Below are 18967 nucleotides of genomic sequence, written 5' to 3' on the forward strand. Positions count from 1 at the left end.
TTTAATAAGACGAGAAAAAAAAAACGATAATTTGTTGACTCCCTGACGAGAGACCACAGGCAGCTAAAATATTAAATACCCAGCCTTGTCTACTGTAAGTTTACAAACTGGATAACCAATCGAGAGATTTAATATTATATTGTATAAGAAGAAGAAGGTACTTGATAAATCTTTCTTTAGATGATAGCATAACCTCTCAGCAAGTCTGTAAATTACAAGGCGACAGTTCCTGCTGTGATTATTCTCCGCTCAACAAATTTCTCAGCCATAGAATTTTGTCCTTTTAATAAATTAATATTTATTTAAAGACTGAAATTTTATCAAGGCAGTTATGAAATAAATAAATTTATATATTAAAAGTAGTTGCTTCGAAGTGATTAATTTTAAAAAAGCCAACAATGGAGATGGTAAAGTAAAATATCGAGGTGAGAAAAGTCTAAACCAGATTCCAGCATCACAAGTCCATCGAAATTCAAAAACAAGCTGTACCGGTGCGGTAGAAAATGAGTGGACTGATAAAAGGAAAATGATACTCGTGTGGATGCTCACGGGATGTAGATAAAGTTAATGGGATTTTATCAGCATGCGGGAGACAAGTGAGGAAACAGGAAACAGAGATACAAAACGCGTGGTTATATAAAATGGCCCTTTGATCGTCTTTATTTACTTTGCCAGAGTTAAATGTCGCAATTAATATAAAAGTACTTGCTGTCTTGCAGCTTTCCCGACTTTTATCGTTAAAGCGCAACTAAAAACATACGAAAACTTTTTAGATTTTTCTCATATTTGCTTCTATACACATACTTTTATTTTAAATCAAGATTTGTGTATCATTGCCGAGTAAACAACAGTCTTGTTTACTGGCTTACTGAATTCGCGATGCACTTTTTTTTTTTTTTTTTTTTTTTTTACTTCCCGCTCTTAAAATTGAAAATTTTCAAAAAATATTACGATTTTTGTTTGTTATGATGCTCTCTTGAAGAAGAAGTAAAAAAATGTCGCGAGAAAAATTTCTATTTCAACTAGAGACATGGAGTGGATGGAGGCAGATGAAACTGCCTATATGTATGTTTATGAAAAGTTGTGCTAACGATCGCTAGAGATTAAAAATCGCAAGGGATGTAGAAAATTCCGATAATATATAAATACATAAAATATGGATGATGGTGATAGCTCTTGGTTGTCAATGTCGCAAAATGAGTCGTTTGTCAATGGAAAGGGGAAAGGGCTATAAAGGGCCATAAAGGGCCATAAAGGACAGTTGTCGCAAACATATCAGTTTCAGTTAAACGAAATCGCAAAGTGCCAGTAAACGATCCATCCAACATGGTTAGGTGGCGGTGTAACATGTTATGGTGGGTGGATTGCCTTGAGTTTATTTGGCCACACGTTTACACGCGGTCCCTTTGAATGGATGGTACACTCTGGTAAACGTGACGCAGACAATTGAACGATCTGCATTGCATTTGGCTCGGGAAAGCCAACTTGGTCATTCCACGTCATATTACGTATAGATAGGAAGCCATAGCCCGTACTCTATGTTCATATATCTACACATACATGTACATATAGACATATAGATAGCACCATGGATTATATTACTACAGTGGCTACAGTGTATCCAGCAGAGGGATGTCCTGAACATATGCCGCGCGAGTCACGTCATCAGAACACATATCCACCGACATATCCGACCGTACTTGGATCCCCTCTCCCCCTTCTCATCGACCGGTCCCTTTTCCTCTACTCATTCCATTCTATACAAATATATGATGGCATTCTGCGGCGTATACTCCATTTGTATTATACCGCCAGAAACGAATATTCTCTTTAGCTCCACATCCAGTACGAAATATATGGGATGAGCCAGCCTGGATGGTCACACCGGTGGCCAACAGCTCTATCTCTACCTCCTATTATTCTATTTTCCCCACTCTCTCTCTCTCTTACTTGCCTCTACTCAACAACTCAAGTGTCTCGCTTTCTCACCGACTGAAATATCGTCACTGATACTATTCATCTATTAACCTTTTCTTCCCAGCACCAGTTATTTATCCTTTGAAATTATTTAGCTTGTCTTGACCGCCGAGTTATGATTTAATTTTTTCTCAGCCACTGGACATTTTGGATTATTTATTTTATTAAATAAAAGTCTGATAGTTTGAACTTTAAAATAAATTGAATTTATCAGATAGTTGGTAAATAAATTTTTTATTGTTAATGGATATAATAAAATGATTAAATAAGATCAACAGTACGTGAGTTTATTTTATAAATCTATCACGTATTATATTTTTATCGAGTTTTATTTACGAAAAAAAAACATTTCAACATTTGTTATTTACTCAATAATAAAATTTTAATTTACTTTAAATAAATTTAAGTACCAGCAATAAATAAATAAAATATAAAATTAAAAAATATTCTAGATATTATTAAATGTCTAGCGAAGTAAATATTTTAATCAGAGGCCCATTTACTCCCACAATATACTTGCTCTTAAATTATCCTCGGTATAAATGACGACAAGAAAAGGTGTCGCCACACATTAATTATGGTTCTATTGTCCGCTCGACAAAAGTGCGTAGAGAACAATAACGTATTTTTATAACCCTCCGGAAGCTTGTGCATTTAGTCCCTCATCTTTCTCTTTATCATCCTCACTGTCAAAGAAAATAACACAAACGACCCTACCCCACACATTTATACCTTTTTCTCACAACAAATCCTCCTGACTCACTAATGTAACAAAGTAACCAGCCGAATATTTAAAAAAGAAATTTTTAAATTATCTTACAGTCAAGTGTTAACTATTTGCTCGAATCGATTCTTTATATTCTCCGAGCTATGGGTCTAGTATCTGTTTGTTTTGTATAAAGATAATACTGGACGCAGATACCAAAGTTATGACTAATAGACGGCTTTTTTAAATTCAAATATTAATTTTAAATGCATTTTTGTTTGTCTGTTTAAAGTTTTAAGTAAATAATTTTAAAAGAAAAAGAGAAAGAAAGATAGAGAGTAAGAGTTTGTTGTTAAAGTTGTCAGCCTGTAAAGACGACAAATATGTTGATCATGTAAATGTATACGTGTGTGTATGTAAGTGTATGTAGATGAGTAAGTATGATGCCAAGAAAGTACAGTATATATGGATATATATATATTATCCGGTATGGGTTTCCTGTAAGAAGGAATGCCAATAGAGCACGGCGTCGTTGGTATCACTGAGGATAATCAAGATTGGAAGGATCGGGACCTCGAGGCAAATTCCTATTCTCATTCCTACCGATCCTGCTTCACTCATACCCGATTCTTCGAATACTCTCCATTGATCCTTATTGACTATACTCATACTGATAATAATCATGATAATAATAATAATAATAATAATAATAACATATATGGGTATAAAAGTATGAGTATGAGTATAAAGTTTAGTTTAGTTGAGTTGAATTGAGGCGGTCGTGTGTTGCCAAACGGTTTATTTGCGATATAGATTTTATTCGGAGTAAAAAGTATCAAGAAAAAAAATAAAAAAAGATAGACTTTATTTTATTGGACACCCAGGTATCTGTCTGAGAATCAGTTAATGAATTTATGGATTGATTATTGTTATTATTGGGATGAAAATATTGAATAAGATGGAGAGATAAAATTGGAGGAGGGGCGTTGGAGATGCCCGAAGGAAAGAATAAACTATTAGTATATTAGAGTCGTTAATTGAATTAGTATAAAATAAGTGGAGAGGAGTGAGACATTGACGAGCGGAGCCAGCGTCTGGCGAGCCACTCGTTTGTCGCTGGTGCTCTTACTTGATCTCTTACTCCATCACTCCCACTTGATATACTTGGTATACTTGCTACACTTGCTACTGGTTTCCGTCTGTCTTTATATCTAGCTTGGGTCTACTTGACTCGAAACTCGAAACTCTACACTATTTCTCAGCTTGTTCCCTCGAGAGTTTGTTGGAGAAATTCGATTGGCTCGAGTCGAGCGTGCGAACCTCGTTCCGGCGAATTAAAAGTCCGAGACTTGAGTTAAGATGAGTACTGCAAGAGCAAAAAATAAATAACAAAATTTTATTTCGTCATGGTTTTTATCTTTTTTCGACTGCTGGGTGTCTGGTGCATCCTAATTTTATATGAAAAAAACTTTTTTTTTTTTTCTTGAATTTTTTATTTGATTCCTTGGAATCTTACAAGTTCGTCTTACCCCATCTTGTTGGTTATAAAAAAAAAGCTTAGATATTAATTGCAGCATTTGCGCTCGAGTAAATTGAAAAGACAGCAAGTCTTTTATATTTTTATTTTTAAAAACAGTCATCCAGCAATCGCCTAACTCCCTGTGCCCGTTTAAACAACCGACGTTTGCTCAATGTTTCAAACAAACCGTGCGGGTGAGGCTTTATTTGCAGTGAGCCGACGTGTACCGCTGCTCTCACCCCAGTGAGCTTTAAGCGAAAGCGAGAGTTACCCCAGCATGCACCGCTACGCGTACAGAGACTAGAGTCCGTTTCGTTTCTCAGTCAAGTCCCTTTATGCTGCGGGGGTGCACACACAGAGCCGCCCCTTTATCGCCCCTTCAAACTCTACACATATTCACTCATACTCACTCATACTCACTCATATACACACGACTATAGACAGAGATTACCAACTGAGACGCGAATAACCGAGCGATGCCAACTGAAACGCCTTCTAATGCCACTTTTCTCTCTTTCTCCCTCCTACCTCCTCCTTTCATCTCGATAAATTTACACGGTTTATACCGCGAATAGTTTTCATTTGCAAACTCTTCGGCTGCATCACCGCCCGGAAATTGCCAGACATGCTCCAAGAAATTAACGTCTAAGTCATACGATTTTATTACTCTGTTGTTATTACACAAATTATATTTAAGTACTAATCTATTATTTTTTATTATTGCTCTCTAGACAATTTTATTATTCATGGCTTCATTACTCTCCATAACTTTAACAAATAAAAATACACATTTATACTTTTATTTTTAAATCGAAATTATTTAAAGCCACTATTTTTTTTTTTTCTTTTCCACTCCATTATTTTATTCACAGATCTAAATAAAAGAATCAGCATGAATACCAACAACTTGAATTTATTGACAGCCTGATTTTTTTTTTTTTTTATTTTTTCCAATAAAATAGTCAATTGTCTTGAAGCAAGAGTTTTCTAGATGTCTAGTTGTCTAGTTGTCTAATCATCTTGTTGTCTTGTCTCCGAGTCAAGATACTAGTAATTATTTTAAGTGAATTATATATGAATCTTTGATTACGAGTGAAATTACAAGTAAAGATGTTGTTGTTAATCTCAAGATTGACGCTATTTCTATAAAAATAAAAGTCTTTTTATGCAGCAACAGCCGCAAAGAGATTTAGGATAAGACCAAGATTCCGATACGCAAGTAAAGGCGTATACTTTACTCTAGTTTCTTTTATCTCGAGATGTGGAACGTCGACGTCCTCATCCTCATCCACGTCCTCGCTCCCCTTTTCCTCCTTTTTCTCATTCTCCTCCAGGTTCTTTTCTTTCTTCACCTTCTTCAGCGTTTCTCTTGCGTCGAGTGAGTGCCGGGAAGGTTTTCTGTTTAGCGACATCAAAGAAACTTGAGAGACGGTTCGCTAAATTTTATCCCGTGGCCCCGGGAGTCCTAGCATGCCGTGCCAAGGGTTATAAACTTCTGGGCCAACAAAGAATCGTCCAATTTTATTCTTTTCTTTGCCTTTATCCCCTCTCTATTTTTTTATATATATGTATATACATTTATAAATTATTAAATTCAACTCTTTATACCGGGAAGTAGTCCTCAGTTGTGAAACTGTTCGTTCAGTAGCTCACATATGACTAAATAAATATTTTATCAACGAGTTTAATTTTATTTATATATTTTATACGAAATTTATTATGAATAAGGAATAGGTTGTTTGATTTATTGGCTATCTCACCGATATTCGGATAAACGTATGCAGAACCCATTTGTTATTTCAGAAAGTCTCTAATTACTTATTCAGCTTTCAAAGTCGATTACTATCTTGAGCTTGATAATTTATCGTCCATTTAATTTGATATAATTTATAGACAACTTTAAATAAAGTGATTAAATATTATTTTCATACATTTATGATATTTCATGTGAAAGCAAAGAGAATTAGAAATTTATAAATCTAAAATAATTTTAAATAAAATATTAATTAATTGCCGATTCACATGGCCCATTTTGCCTCGTTTTTTCTGATATATTTTTAATTACATGTATTATTTTTTATAATTAAAAATTAAGAGTACACTCGTAAATAAAATTTTATAAAAAAAAGAAAAAGCTGTCGCCCTTCTGGAGCTTTTGTCTCTCGACCTTTCTCAACCAGACTAACCAGAGCATCTTGACCTCGAGCATGCGCCTTTATCCTCGCTCTTTAAAACTAAAATAATAAAGCTCATAAACACATAAATAAATTAATTAATTAATTAATTAAAGATAATTAACTTATTGTATTAAAATATTTATTAGTTTAATAAAAATAGTATCGTGAAGATAAATTTTAGTGATTTAAAATCCAGTAAAGTTGGGCCCAGTTGAGGACTAGTAAAAAAAAAGTGACAGAGTAGAGGACAGTGAGGACAGTCATGATGTGTGTAAAATGCATTTGGAGTGTAGAGAGTGTAGTGAGTGTAGTGAGTGTAGGAGTGGAGTGAATTCGAAGGAGCAAAGGGAGCAAAGGGAAGGTGGGTGTTTAGGGATGAGGACTACGCGCACGCGTGCTCTTTCCCGGGTAGTGGGGAGCTTCCAGTGTCACTTTGTGCCGGGCGTTGCGCCGCTCTAGCTTCCAGTTTTAAGTCCGTAGTCATCGCGAGTGCACGTCACGCCACTCAACCTATGACTGACACTGTTAAATATTAAGTGTTTACTATTTTGAATAAACTAAACTCGTATAATTTAATACAACGAACCGCACAAGGAATTTACCAAGAGGTTTTTTTAAATTTTTCACGCTCGCCGTTTAATTTTTAAGCCGTTTAAGTTTTAAATCGACGGTTACCTGTGAGTCCCAAGTGTATCTAATTGTCGGGATCAACTCAAGTGTTAATTATATTTTTATTGAGAAATGTTTCCGGTGTAAGTGGACGTTGGTTGTAACTACTTGCGCACATTTCCATCGCGTCGCCTCACTCGTGACCCAATTAGATTTACCCCGGTCCTCTAGCATATCTACTGGCATGCTCTATTATATATAATTGTTATTGTTATAATTATTGATATCATCAGTAGCGGGAGGTGTAATTGACAGTGACACTCTCCTTGGTTTAACCGCGCAAACAAATAAATATAATAAAGATAAATCATAATTTTTGAAATAGTGATAAGTTGATGGTTGGGGCAGACGACAATATTTTTCTCCAAAGACAATTGTAAAAAGATTTAAAACTCAAGTGTCGAGTTATCACTCGACTAAAACTCGATTCAAAGCTAACCATACTAAACGATTCAAAAGTTTGTTGCTGGCGTTGACAGATCGATAAGAACTTTTGAATTCTCCCAACAGTTTTGTTCTCTCATCGGAGCAACTTAAACTTCCAAGACGTCCGAGAAAATAATAAAAACAACAAGTTGTCGGTTATTTTTTGTTTGTGAATTTTATAATAAGTGATCGTGATATAAATAATAATAATAATTATTTCGTGTTCGTGTGAGTGATTAAAGTGGGCTGAGTTAATGAGTTGTGAGGGCACGAGGCAAAAATAAATAACATATTTTCGTTTTCGCGTAAGGGGCGAAAGAATAAGACCCTTAAATCTGAGGATATTGTGCTGTCGTCTGTCCAGGGTCTGCTGCCCCTGGGTTTGGGCCAGGGCAGGGGCAAGACGACCAGCACGGTGAAGGGGAACGGTGGATTCGGTGACTACTCGGCGGCGGGTGAGTTTGAGGTCTGGGGCGAAGATCATCGTTCCGCGGATGGTGAAGACCACTCGGTCGTTGGACCGCCTACGCGCGGACTTGCTCAGCAGACACAGCGGGGATGTAACGACGGAAATGTATCTTCTCTGAGGCCTTTGCTCCACGTCGCACACTGCGAGCTACACTCCCCCCGCGAAGCCGAGCTTCTCAGGCTCGATCAACTCGAGAACATGGACCGCAAAGCCGACAGAGATCCTTACTCTATGATGGATAATTTTCATAGTCCTGTTCCTCCGCCCCTACCACGACGTCACGGACGGTAAGTTCATTTTCATTTTCAATGTTTTTCTATCCCACTAGTAGCAAGTCAAAAAAAAATTATTTATTTAAGTTCGAAAGTCATAGGAAGTCTCGATAAATTTTTTAAGACCAACCGGAAGTCTGTGGTGAATTTAGTTTATGAAATGAATGAACCGGAAACTGGAGCAAATTTTCACTATCTGAAACAAAAATTTTATTTTTTTTATGAATAATGAAAAACTTTTAATCTCTCTTTGTTATTGATGATTTATGGTGATTAATAAAAAAAAAAATAAAAAATTATAAGCAATTTGTATTCCGTGAATACATTTTCCCCTCGTTAAATATCATCGCGAGTGAGGGTGTAAGCGACGCATAATAGTTGACATATATATCATATATATGATATGAGAGAGCGTTAAATTTGGCGGTTGCACCAGCGGGATCTATCTCTCGGCCGGCCAATGTCGCTTTTATGTTAATAATCTGGGCGAGTTGTGCGCGTTTGCGTTTGAGAATTCGAGGAACGCACACTTTCACCCTCGACATAAACGATCGGTGGGTGAATGGGTGGTTGGGAGAGTGTGTGACAGACCGAGCAAGGGTAATTCTGATGGTGAAGGGTACGAGATATGAATATGCATAAACCTAAAGGGAAGAACGCATCCGTGAATTCTTATCTCGCCGCGCCATTCTCAGGCTATACCATTTAGAATACCTTGGAAACTTTACCGAGGGTTAAAAGGATCCGACTCGTGGATACTATCCTACCCCCTATCGTTCTTATTTATTAGTTTCGCCTTTTTTTACTCAAATACCTTTATCCAAAAAAATCAAACGATTATTTTTTATTTTTTATTTTTTATCATCAACCAAATAGACCGAAATTTAAGATCCTGTAACTTGGGTTTAGATTATCGTACAGACATGAAAAAAAATTCAATTTCAAGCTTTAAGTGTCTATTTTTTAACATCTCCATGTATAGCCAAAGCCCTGAAAAAAATGTATGCTTCCCAAATACTTGATATATATATTGTAAAAAGAATTATTTTTATCTTTTTTAATTAAACCACTTAAAAGTTTGATTTTGAATTTTTTAAAAATTTCATTTGTTTACATAGTCCTCATTATATAAAATTCCAAAGCAAAAACGTCGACCATTGCTTCAAATTTCTATATAGCTTATAAAAAAAAAAAAAATTCTACAGAGCTCAAAGAAATTTTGTTTTAATCCTGATACTACATGCTTTTCAATGCTTTGATTAATAATTTCTCCGATATTTTTTTTATTCAAAAAGCTACAGGCCAAAAATAAAAAGTCGATTATTGAAAATATTTTCGATCCACTTTCTTTGACCCAAAACTTTTTAGAATAATTTTTGACAAAGTATTCACTGAAACTAGATCAAAGTCGAGCTTTGAAGCTTTGAAAATAAGAAATTATTCCATATTAATACGACGCTTTCATCCAAACTACATTTAGTTTAATGTTGGTACTTGTAAACCTCCGATTCACAACAAAAATGAGTAGCAAAAATAAAAGAGGTTATTAAAAAGTACCGAATCAAGTTCTCAGAACTAATCCCGAGTTAATACATTACAAAGTTGACGAGGAAATCATCAGCTTCGAGGAACAACTAATTGACCCCGATCAAACTGAGCTAATTGGACGGGCTCGTAAGCAGTAAATAAACCAAACGAAAGTACCCACTTGAAAGTATATTAAAAAAAAAATAAAGAAAAAAATAATATACATGTATATCTAGTGAATCAATCGGGTCTCAGTAGGTCGTAAACTTTTGTGAATCAAGTGGAGCATACGTAACTAATCCTCGAGGCAAAGCGCTGTGTCGAGGGAACCAGTTCAAGGGATGCGAGTTGAGCTAAGCGTTTCCGTTCTTATACACATTGATATATAGATATATATTACCTAAACATCTCTACAGTGTACACTGTACAAGTAAACTTAACCGTGGTCAAAGCTCCTTTGCAATATTCTCACCGATCCCCCGTATCTATCGGATATATTCAGCTCCGTTCAGTTCCTCTGCTCTGACGTCCAAAGACTCTATTGCAATCTGACATATTTGTATATCTTTCACTCTCGACAACAAACTTTATATCCACCAATATATCTATCATTATTACTTACACTCAACCGATCATTTTTTTTATTAAAACTTGTATACAATCACGCGCTAGCTATTTGCTTGCCGCAGCAGCCTTTGGCTTGTGAACACAACCTATCAGATAATGAAAAAAAATTTTAAAACGTCTAGATCCAAAAAGTAGTTACTGAAGATGACTTTTAGCAGCTTGTGGACTGCTTATATTAGTAGAGTAAAATTTTAACAAAACTATGGTTAAATTAATATATATAAATATATATCACTGGTGTGAGCATATATTAATCAAGGAGAATCCCTTAGCTGTAGTAATTTAGCATAAAGTGAAGGCATGTCTTAATAAATGAGAGCACAGCTAGCAAGTGAAGGCATGTTTTGATGATGATATGAGAGTTGCACGTACATAGAGTACATATGTATGCAGGGTTGGCTGACTAGCTGGCGCCAAGTTAGGATTCGCGATCAACCAGCAACCCTACCGACCATGCATCACCCTGTCTCGCCAAACTATAACCTATCCCAAAATCTCAGCCTCTATTCTACTTCATCTCTCTCTCTCTTTCTCTCTTGCTATTCCTCACCCTCTCATATCCTCTTTATCTCAACATATATATACGTATACGTACTTTTACCCACTCTACATATATCTAGGTATACCAAACCAACTCATTCCTCGTTTCCACTTCGTATCCGTTTGTTCCGCTTTGCGCATCCGGTACCACAGTTGTGACTTCTCTTGGATACTGCATATACATTATTATATATATATGTACATATATACATATAGATATGCTGAAAAATATTTCTCTGTTGTTATTTTGTTTCACTTTCTGCGGTTTGTATTTTTATTTTGAAAATTTCTCTTCTTTTGGTATTAATATTTTTATTGTCTGTTATTTAAATAAATTTATTATCTATTATAAATTTATATTGTGCTGATAATTGAAAAATCTAAAACGTTTAATCTAAAAGTCATGAGATTAAAAATAAATATAGAGATATGTATAAACGAAAAAATTTCTATTATAATTTCAATCAACTGGCTGAGAGATTATACCGTCTGGAGGATAGAGAACAAGGAGGATAGAGAGGAGAAAAAGAAAAAGAAGGATAAAAAAAAAATTGTGAAAAAGTTTTGACAGAACGAGAGACGTAAATTTTCAACGAGTTTAATCCGCGATCACGTCCTATCCTGTGGACTAGACCAGAGTTTGCTATGGCTATGGCTATTGCTATTTCTATGGCTATGGCTGTGGCTGTGGCTGTGGCCAGTTGAGACTTGTGTGAGAGCTGGTGAGAGCTGGTGAGAACACGGACAATTGATAGGTAGTCACGACGAGGTTGACCTCAAGGGACATCCGTTTTAACACCGGCGCACACCTTTCTTTTATACTTTTATCTCTTTGTCTTTTTCAATCGCTGTCTTTTCTTATATCCCACCCGATTATTTTTTATACAGAAAAGGAAAATAAAATAAAGTTTTGACGTTTTTATATTACAGTGAAATATTGAATCTATTTTTAAGACTTATAACTTGAATTTTAATCTTCTTTTTATTTATTGTATTAATTTGTTACAAACTTTTTTTATTTATTTTCTTAAATACCTGCTCGGATATTGATTTCAGACAAAAAGTCTACTGAACCATTTTTATAGAGAATTTTAAGAGCTAGAAAATAGTTTTTATTGGATTTTTTAATAATTTTAATCTGATAAAGTTTATAAAGACTCCAGTTAATTTTATAAAAAAAATATTTAAAACTCATTTGTGGAAAAATTAAAAATTTTTATTTATGTTATTTAAGCCGGTAGTTGAATTTGAAAGTTGTCATAAAATATTACTATCTTAATGGATTTATAAATGAGAAATATTTTTGTGATAAAAAAAAATTAATCTCATTAAAAGCGTTAATGGTATCACAGCAAAAAGGATTATAGACGAAATTCGGACAGTGTAAGTATAAAACGTGTAAAAATAATGATTTGATTAATATAATAGTGATGGGCTCTCGAATTATCGTTCGATGTAATTATTGGTGATAACGTAGTAGCAGGAGCAAAAGCGTTCTCGGGCATCATCAATGAAATAGAATGATGATACAGCAACTGAATATTGCCTGCAATTTCGTACCGAACACATTAACTCCAGTGAGTGTGCAGACGTGATCACAGAGAGAGAGAGAGAGAGAAAGAGAGTAGGGCTCTTGAATTTTAGTCCTTCAACAGTTCTGTGACATCCCTTCACTAGCAACACTAACGCCATCGCCACATTACCAATTTTCGAGGGCTCCAATTCGATTCTCCATAAATTCGAGGAAACCTATCTCCCAATTATTTGCAACGTATATAATAATAATAATAATAATAATAATGATAGCAGTACTCTTGCTCTCTTTTATAACTCCGTACAGTGTAGTTGGCATAAAAAAAATATCAACATCCTCTCACAAGCTCCATGACAAAAAAGAACATTAAACTGAGTATCCTTCCCCTATTTATATTTTTTTTTTTTTTCATCTTTCTCTTTATTTTCTATTCTTCAGGACATCAGAGTGAATGGCCGAGGGGCTGTAGTCTTTCGAGAATAATATAAAGAAAATGCCCAAGACACAACTCGAATAGAGAAAAAAAACAACTTTGCTGTAAAAGCTAAAGCTTAAGTGCGATATCTAATCTTCTGTCACTAAAAAAATAAATGAATTAATAGAAAATTAGTGAAAATATTGATTAAAGAGGATAACAAATAAATATACAGGGTTCAAATTGGACCTTAGGTGTCAAAGAATAGAATGCAAGTTACCACTGTCTGCTTTTTTTTCTTTTTTTCTTATTCTTGTCCCCAGTGCTTTTTTTCTTTCTCGTTTTTTCTTGCTATCCGAGCATCCCTTGGCCAAGTCGAGCTGAAAGAATCTCAATAAATCTCGCCTAAGGCTAAATTACTCGTCGCGTCTCGGTGCCCGTCGACTGCGCGTACGTGGGTTGGTTTGGTCGTTAAATCGCTTATTTGTTTATATTACCAGATTAACTATACTTTCTTTTCTTTTCCTTTCCTTTCCTTTCCTTTACTATTATTATTATTATTATGTTTTTATTTCTATTCCTCGCTAGTATAGTATAGTATATACTATACAATGTCTGTATTTATTTATTTTCTTTATTTTAATTACTACGAAGAACATTAAACAGTATTAACAGAGAGTAAGATAAAACAAACAGGAGTATAAAGTGAAACAAAGAAAACATAGAAAATGAGTGAAGGCTTGTGCGTGATAAAGCTTTTGGACCGCCCGGGTCGTTGGAGATTCGACGTCGACATTGTTGTTCGGGTGGTTCGGGTTGTTCTGTCTCTGAGAGGCATTTAACGCAATGTCTGCAACGGACTTTGTAATTTAGAGCCAATCTTCTTTATTATCCGTAATACGATTCACTGAGAGCCAACCAGCCAGCCTTTCCATCGCTCCTTTGCTTCTACTCTTACTAACACTTTTTTTAAAAACATTTAAACGCATCCAATTCTCAACAACTCACAATAAGTCACAAAGAAGCTTCTCTGGTTCAAAACTTATATCAATAATTAGCTCTGTGCGTTCTTTCATTAAAATTATTCGACACTAAAGAGCATGGCCTGAAAAACAATAATAAATAAAATCCTCGTCAAAGTACAATGTATTTTAAATGAATAAAATGTTTTGAGTTATTAATAGCTCTTACAAAATAGATTTCGTTGACGTGGTCATTGGACTTTTTTAATAAAAGACATACCGGAAGTTGATGTATAGCATTGACAATAACCACCTGTGTATTATAAAGTCGTGGGTTGTCAAGTCGTCTGTAAGGCTGATGAATTAATAAGCTAAATTGTTGGGGATATAAGTATAAGGTAAAAGGCGATAGTGGCGATAGTATGTCGTCATGTAGAATATCGGTGGGGTTTCTATACCTTGTGACTAGTCAACCGTTGAGGCATGATATCGGGCACTTTAGGGATTATAAATACCGACGAATGTTGTTGTACTGGTTGTATACTGATTGTACATGTGAGGAAGTACTTGAAGAATCAGAAGAGGCCGCGGGGGACTCGGGTAACTCTAACTAGTACTTACGGATGTACATCTAAAATGAGTAGACATAAGTGACGGGTATTAAATATTAAATATCGCGTTATAACCATAAATATTATTACTGTTAACGGTATTATTATTTTTAATTGACATTTTAATTTTTTAATGAGCTTGAAAAATTAAATTTTTAAATAATTGCAAACACATTTCAGATAAATTTATTTTCTTTAATATATATATGTATATATGTTTTTTTTTTTTGCTGTATATTTCACTAACTCGTAATAAGAATAAATGAATATGTCAGCGTGGACTGTTCGTTAACGCTAAAACCTACATACACATGGCAGCCAGTGGTGATGAGGAAGAGAAAGAGGAAGCGTTTAAATGAATGAAGAAACAGAAAACTCTAGAGTAAATCAAGAGTCCCGGTTACGATGAAAAAGTGTACATGAGAATGAAGAATAACGGAAAGAAATAAAAAAAATAAAAAAGAATAATAATAATAAATGTCTCAGTTTTAAAAAAATGAGTACGTCAAGCTACAGAATGAGGGTTTTAAAAAATGTTTCGGTTATTCGTGACAAGAGCTTCGCGCGCAAACTGGAGCACGATGAGTGTAACTCCGATCTGTCCCAATTAACCTCTTACAGTTCTCGTGTTGCTACTGTGGTTTCGATCGATTTCTTTTGTGAGACACCATAATGTTACTGCCACTTAATGCAAATTATTTTTTGCTCTTTCATTCTTATAACCTCACATTTATTCACAATTTCTTTCAAATTAATCACTCATCAAATCTAAAAATAATTCAAGTGGTTTTTTGTTAGTTCATTTTTGTTTTTCAAAAAATAATTTCAATTGCAACGATTTAATTATTAATTTAATTGCAAACTCGTTTTTAAAATCCCAAATGGACTCACTGAAAAGTTTTGCGCGCGCCATTTTTTCCTGAGTGTCCTGAGTAAAAATTGCCGTTAGAAAATTTTATTATTGAGCTTCTGGTTGGTTTGTTTTTGACAACATTGACTTACAGTTGATAATAGAATTAAAGGTAATGGCCATAAACCGAATTTTTATGGGCTTTGAAATGATCTTTAGCTTACATTGGCAATAAGGTAAATTGTGAATTTTTCTTGGCGGACAATCCTGGCAATTTAACCGTCGCAACGACAACTTACAACAGAGAACAGTAATGGGTTTTATATGCGGCTTCCGCTATTTGGTGTACTGCCCAGTACATTTTGAAATGTAATCCTCTGTTTCAGTAGCGCGTGCGTTGTATTTTCTCGTTTGCGGAGGATATTTCTGGCATACCTTTTTTTACTTTCACGTACACACCCGACATCCCTAACATTGCTACAGATACATTAGTATTGCATGTGGACGTGCTGATTTTTTTTTTTTTTTGCCTTTTTTTTTTATTATGAACGTATGCGACAGCGTGTACAGAGCATAAAGTAATAACCGAGCGGCAACGCCACGTCGTCGGATCAATATCGGGACGGAATGGCGGCAGGGATGAAAGGGGATGCGCTCTCGTCATGTGTAGGCTGATAGAGAAGGTAAAATACCAGGGGGTTTTCTGTTGTCGTCGTCGTCGTCGTCGTCGTCGTTGTCACTATTACCAAAGTAGTCTAGTACCCAAAGGAAAGGAAGCAAAGAAAGCAAAGGATACAAAACTACGGCTGAAGGCAAACCAAGAAACTAGACTTGTATCTAAAAACTTTCATGCGTCTATTTAAATATTCATATTTATGTCTGTTTTTTTTTTTTGTTTATTTAATAATTTGTTAAAAAAATTTTCAATTTATTCATGCTCTTGATTTATTTATAATTTATTGCGACACATAATTGATTTATTATTTTTTTTCCATTGATGAATATTCATCACCAAACACTATTTTTTATTTATTTAAAATTTTAATTTTTATTCTAGTAATTTTATGTTTAACTTTTAAAATTGAACGGAGCTAAAATTTTTAAATTTATTATTGTGATATTGGCAATCAATTGGCGAGTCCAAGCAAATTAAAGGAATACTTTTTCGGATGAGTAATGGGGCGAGTAGAGAACTTGGGGGGTGGACATTGACAATATTAAATGTGAAAGGGAATGAGGCACGTCTACGTATCGCGCTTGCTAGGAAAAATAAAACGTCGTTTCATTCGGTGACAAACGACCTGTGCCTCCTCTTTCTCTCTTTGCAACTCGCGTGTTGGAGGACTAATTTAATGTAGTAAACTTTTTGTGCACCCGATGACAGGAAGGGGACCCAGTGACACCCGAGTGACGGTTAATTTTTTGGTAATTATTCAATTCTGGTTTTAAACCCGGCGTTAGTTTATTACACTCTTTGAATATAAGTGGGAGTAGGAGTAGGAGTATTAGTTTACTTTAGTATATTCAACGGTTATAAATAGATAATGCGGTGGATAAACGAGGAACCCGATGGTGAATCTGGATGAAAGGAGCAGCCGGGCGAATGCTCATCATCACGGCATTAATGTCTTTAGACTCTAATAAACCCGGCGATATCATCAAACAAGTCTACATAAAATAATATTTAAACTTTGAATTATTATTTTGTGGATTAAGACTAATTTAACAAATTTTATTTGATATTAAACTTTACATAAACCGCACTGAGATTTATTTTACATCATCAACTTTTACGGCCTGTAAACCATAACCATTTTTATAAGCAATAAAAATATTTATTTTGTTTTATATGAATTAATAATTTAAATTATTTAGGGTACAAAAAATAAAAAAAATAAACCGAGTTAATAAAAGAGCGTGAAATAATAAATCTTAATCAAAAAGTTAAGCTGTCGAAAAAATATGTGACATTTTATCGCGTCTCGTATCTGGGAACACACCTGGTCTGCTGTAAAAATAAAAGGAAAAAGGAAAAAAAAAAAAAAAGCATCCGAATATGAGTAAGAAATATGAAAACCAGTAGCGAGAAGAAAAGCAGTAAAGTAGCCTTTAAAAAAATACATCGATAAGGTTTTTATTTTGATACCGAGGCAAAAGCTCAACACCGAGGGATGAATAAAGTATCCGGGGATTTAGTCTTGTACTCTCTCGGCACGAATTACCTATCGACTTTTTTACCCGCTCACTCATCCCGTGCTCACTCTCCTTGGTTTTCTAACCCCTTTGGATAGGAGCTGGATGCAGTACCTGCCCTCTGCACAACTGTGTTACGAAATACATGACGTAAATGCAGGGGCCAACCATCCGGGTGCGCTATCGCACTACTGACACATCATACATACTATCCCTCTTTTCTCCACCATCACCACCATCTCCACCATCACCACTCGGGACGCTGTTGTACTATTCAGCTATTCAGCCCCCGGATACTCTACTCGTGTACCTTGTAGTGATGAAAGACCTAACTACCTACACTTCACTACTAACCCAAGTATGATCGATTATTCTTTTAACCCCTTTTTTCCCTCATCAATTAACTTTAAACCTATTCATACCACGTTTCTCAATACTCTTATCATTTTATATTTTACTAATGTTTAATTGTTTTTATTCATTTTTTTATCGACAGTTAAATGACAGTTAGTATATTTTTTAATCCCATTTACATTAAAAAAAAAACTTATCACGACATTTATTTGATTTTTTAATAAAAGAAAATTTCAAAAAAATAATTTAACAAATTCATTAACTATAAAAAATAAAAACACAATATCATTTGGTTAAAATAACTAACATCAAATGGATTAGAGAAGTTAATTTCACGGTGAATACATATGAATTTTACATGGAGATAAAATACATAAACACGCAAATACATCCCTCTAAAAACCGCGTAGCTGCATTCCCTTTTAAATAAACCTCCATATTCAATAGTTTATGGTACTCGCTCTCGGTTTACATATTTCTGGACAGAAAACACTCCGACAAATGCATTCCTCACTATTAAACATATCTACTCCTATTAATTTACAGTGCAGTAACACATTCTCAATAAACTAATACCTATATAGCTAATTAAAAATTTCCAAGGGTAAATAATTGATGAAAGATCAGGATCAATGAACCCAAGCTAAATTAAAATAACTTTTAATGTTTTTTATTACGCGTGAAAAGTTGATGGAGTTTTTTAAAAATGGGTATGAAATTGGTTGAGACATTAGCTAATTTATTTCATATAACACTCGGTAATCTCCACGTAGATAAGACAAAATATATGTAGTGTAGTATATTATTAAAGTAGTAAAGCACAGCTCTAGAGCACAGAGTACAGTAACAGGGTATTCAGTAAGTATATATTCACAGTAAACTTCTGGATGGACGCCAAAACTAATATTACCTTTTCCCATAATAAGAGAATATTAAATAAAAACATAACTAGGAAATTCAATAGGCGGTTTTCCTACTCCAAGGCTATTTAATTTTATGTGTAACCAATATTTTAATTAAATAAGTCTCTTAGCTAATAATATTTATAATTTATCATTTTATCATTTGTTACAAGAGAATTAGTATATGAGATATAGTTTATCTGTCCCTTCAGATCCACTTTAACCAATTAAGATTAA

The 18967-nt window shown here is 34.5% G+C and overlaps 1 protein-coding gene across 5 annotated transcripts in view; it reads left to right on the forward strand.

The window, feature by feature from the left end:
* LOC130677862 (teneurin-a) overlaps positions 1-18967 on the forward strand; it is a 311604-nt gene that overhangs the window by 251685 nt on the left and 40952 nt on the right. The window contains exon 1 of one of the 5 annotated variants that reach the window (XM_057484759.1): positions 6865-8230. The exons of the other annotated variants lie outside the window; for them this stretch is intronic. Within the exon in view, the coding sequence (XP_057340742.1) occupies positions 8142-8230 (89 nt within the window). The 5' untranslated portion in view covers positions 6865-8141. Of the gene's footprint in view, positions 1-6864; positions 8231-18967 lie in introns of those variants that run through there. 5 annotated transcript variants of the gene reach the window in all.

This window comes from Microplitis mediator, chromosome 11 (genome assembly GCF_029852145.1).
Source record: "Microplitis mediator isolate UGA2020A chromosome 11, iyMicMedi2.1, whole genome shotgun sequence".
In the NCBI taxonomy this organism is placed as follows: Eukaryota; Metazoa; Arthropoda; class Insecta; order Hymenoptera; family Braconidae; genus Microplitis; species Microplitis mediator.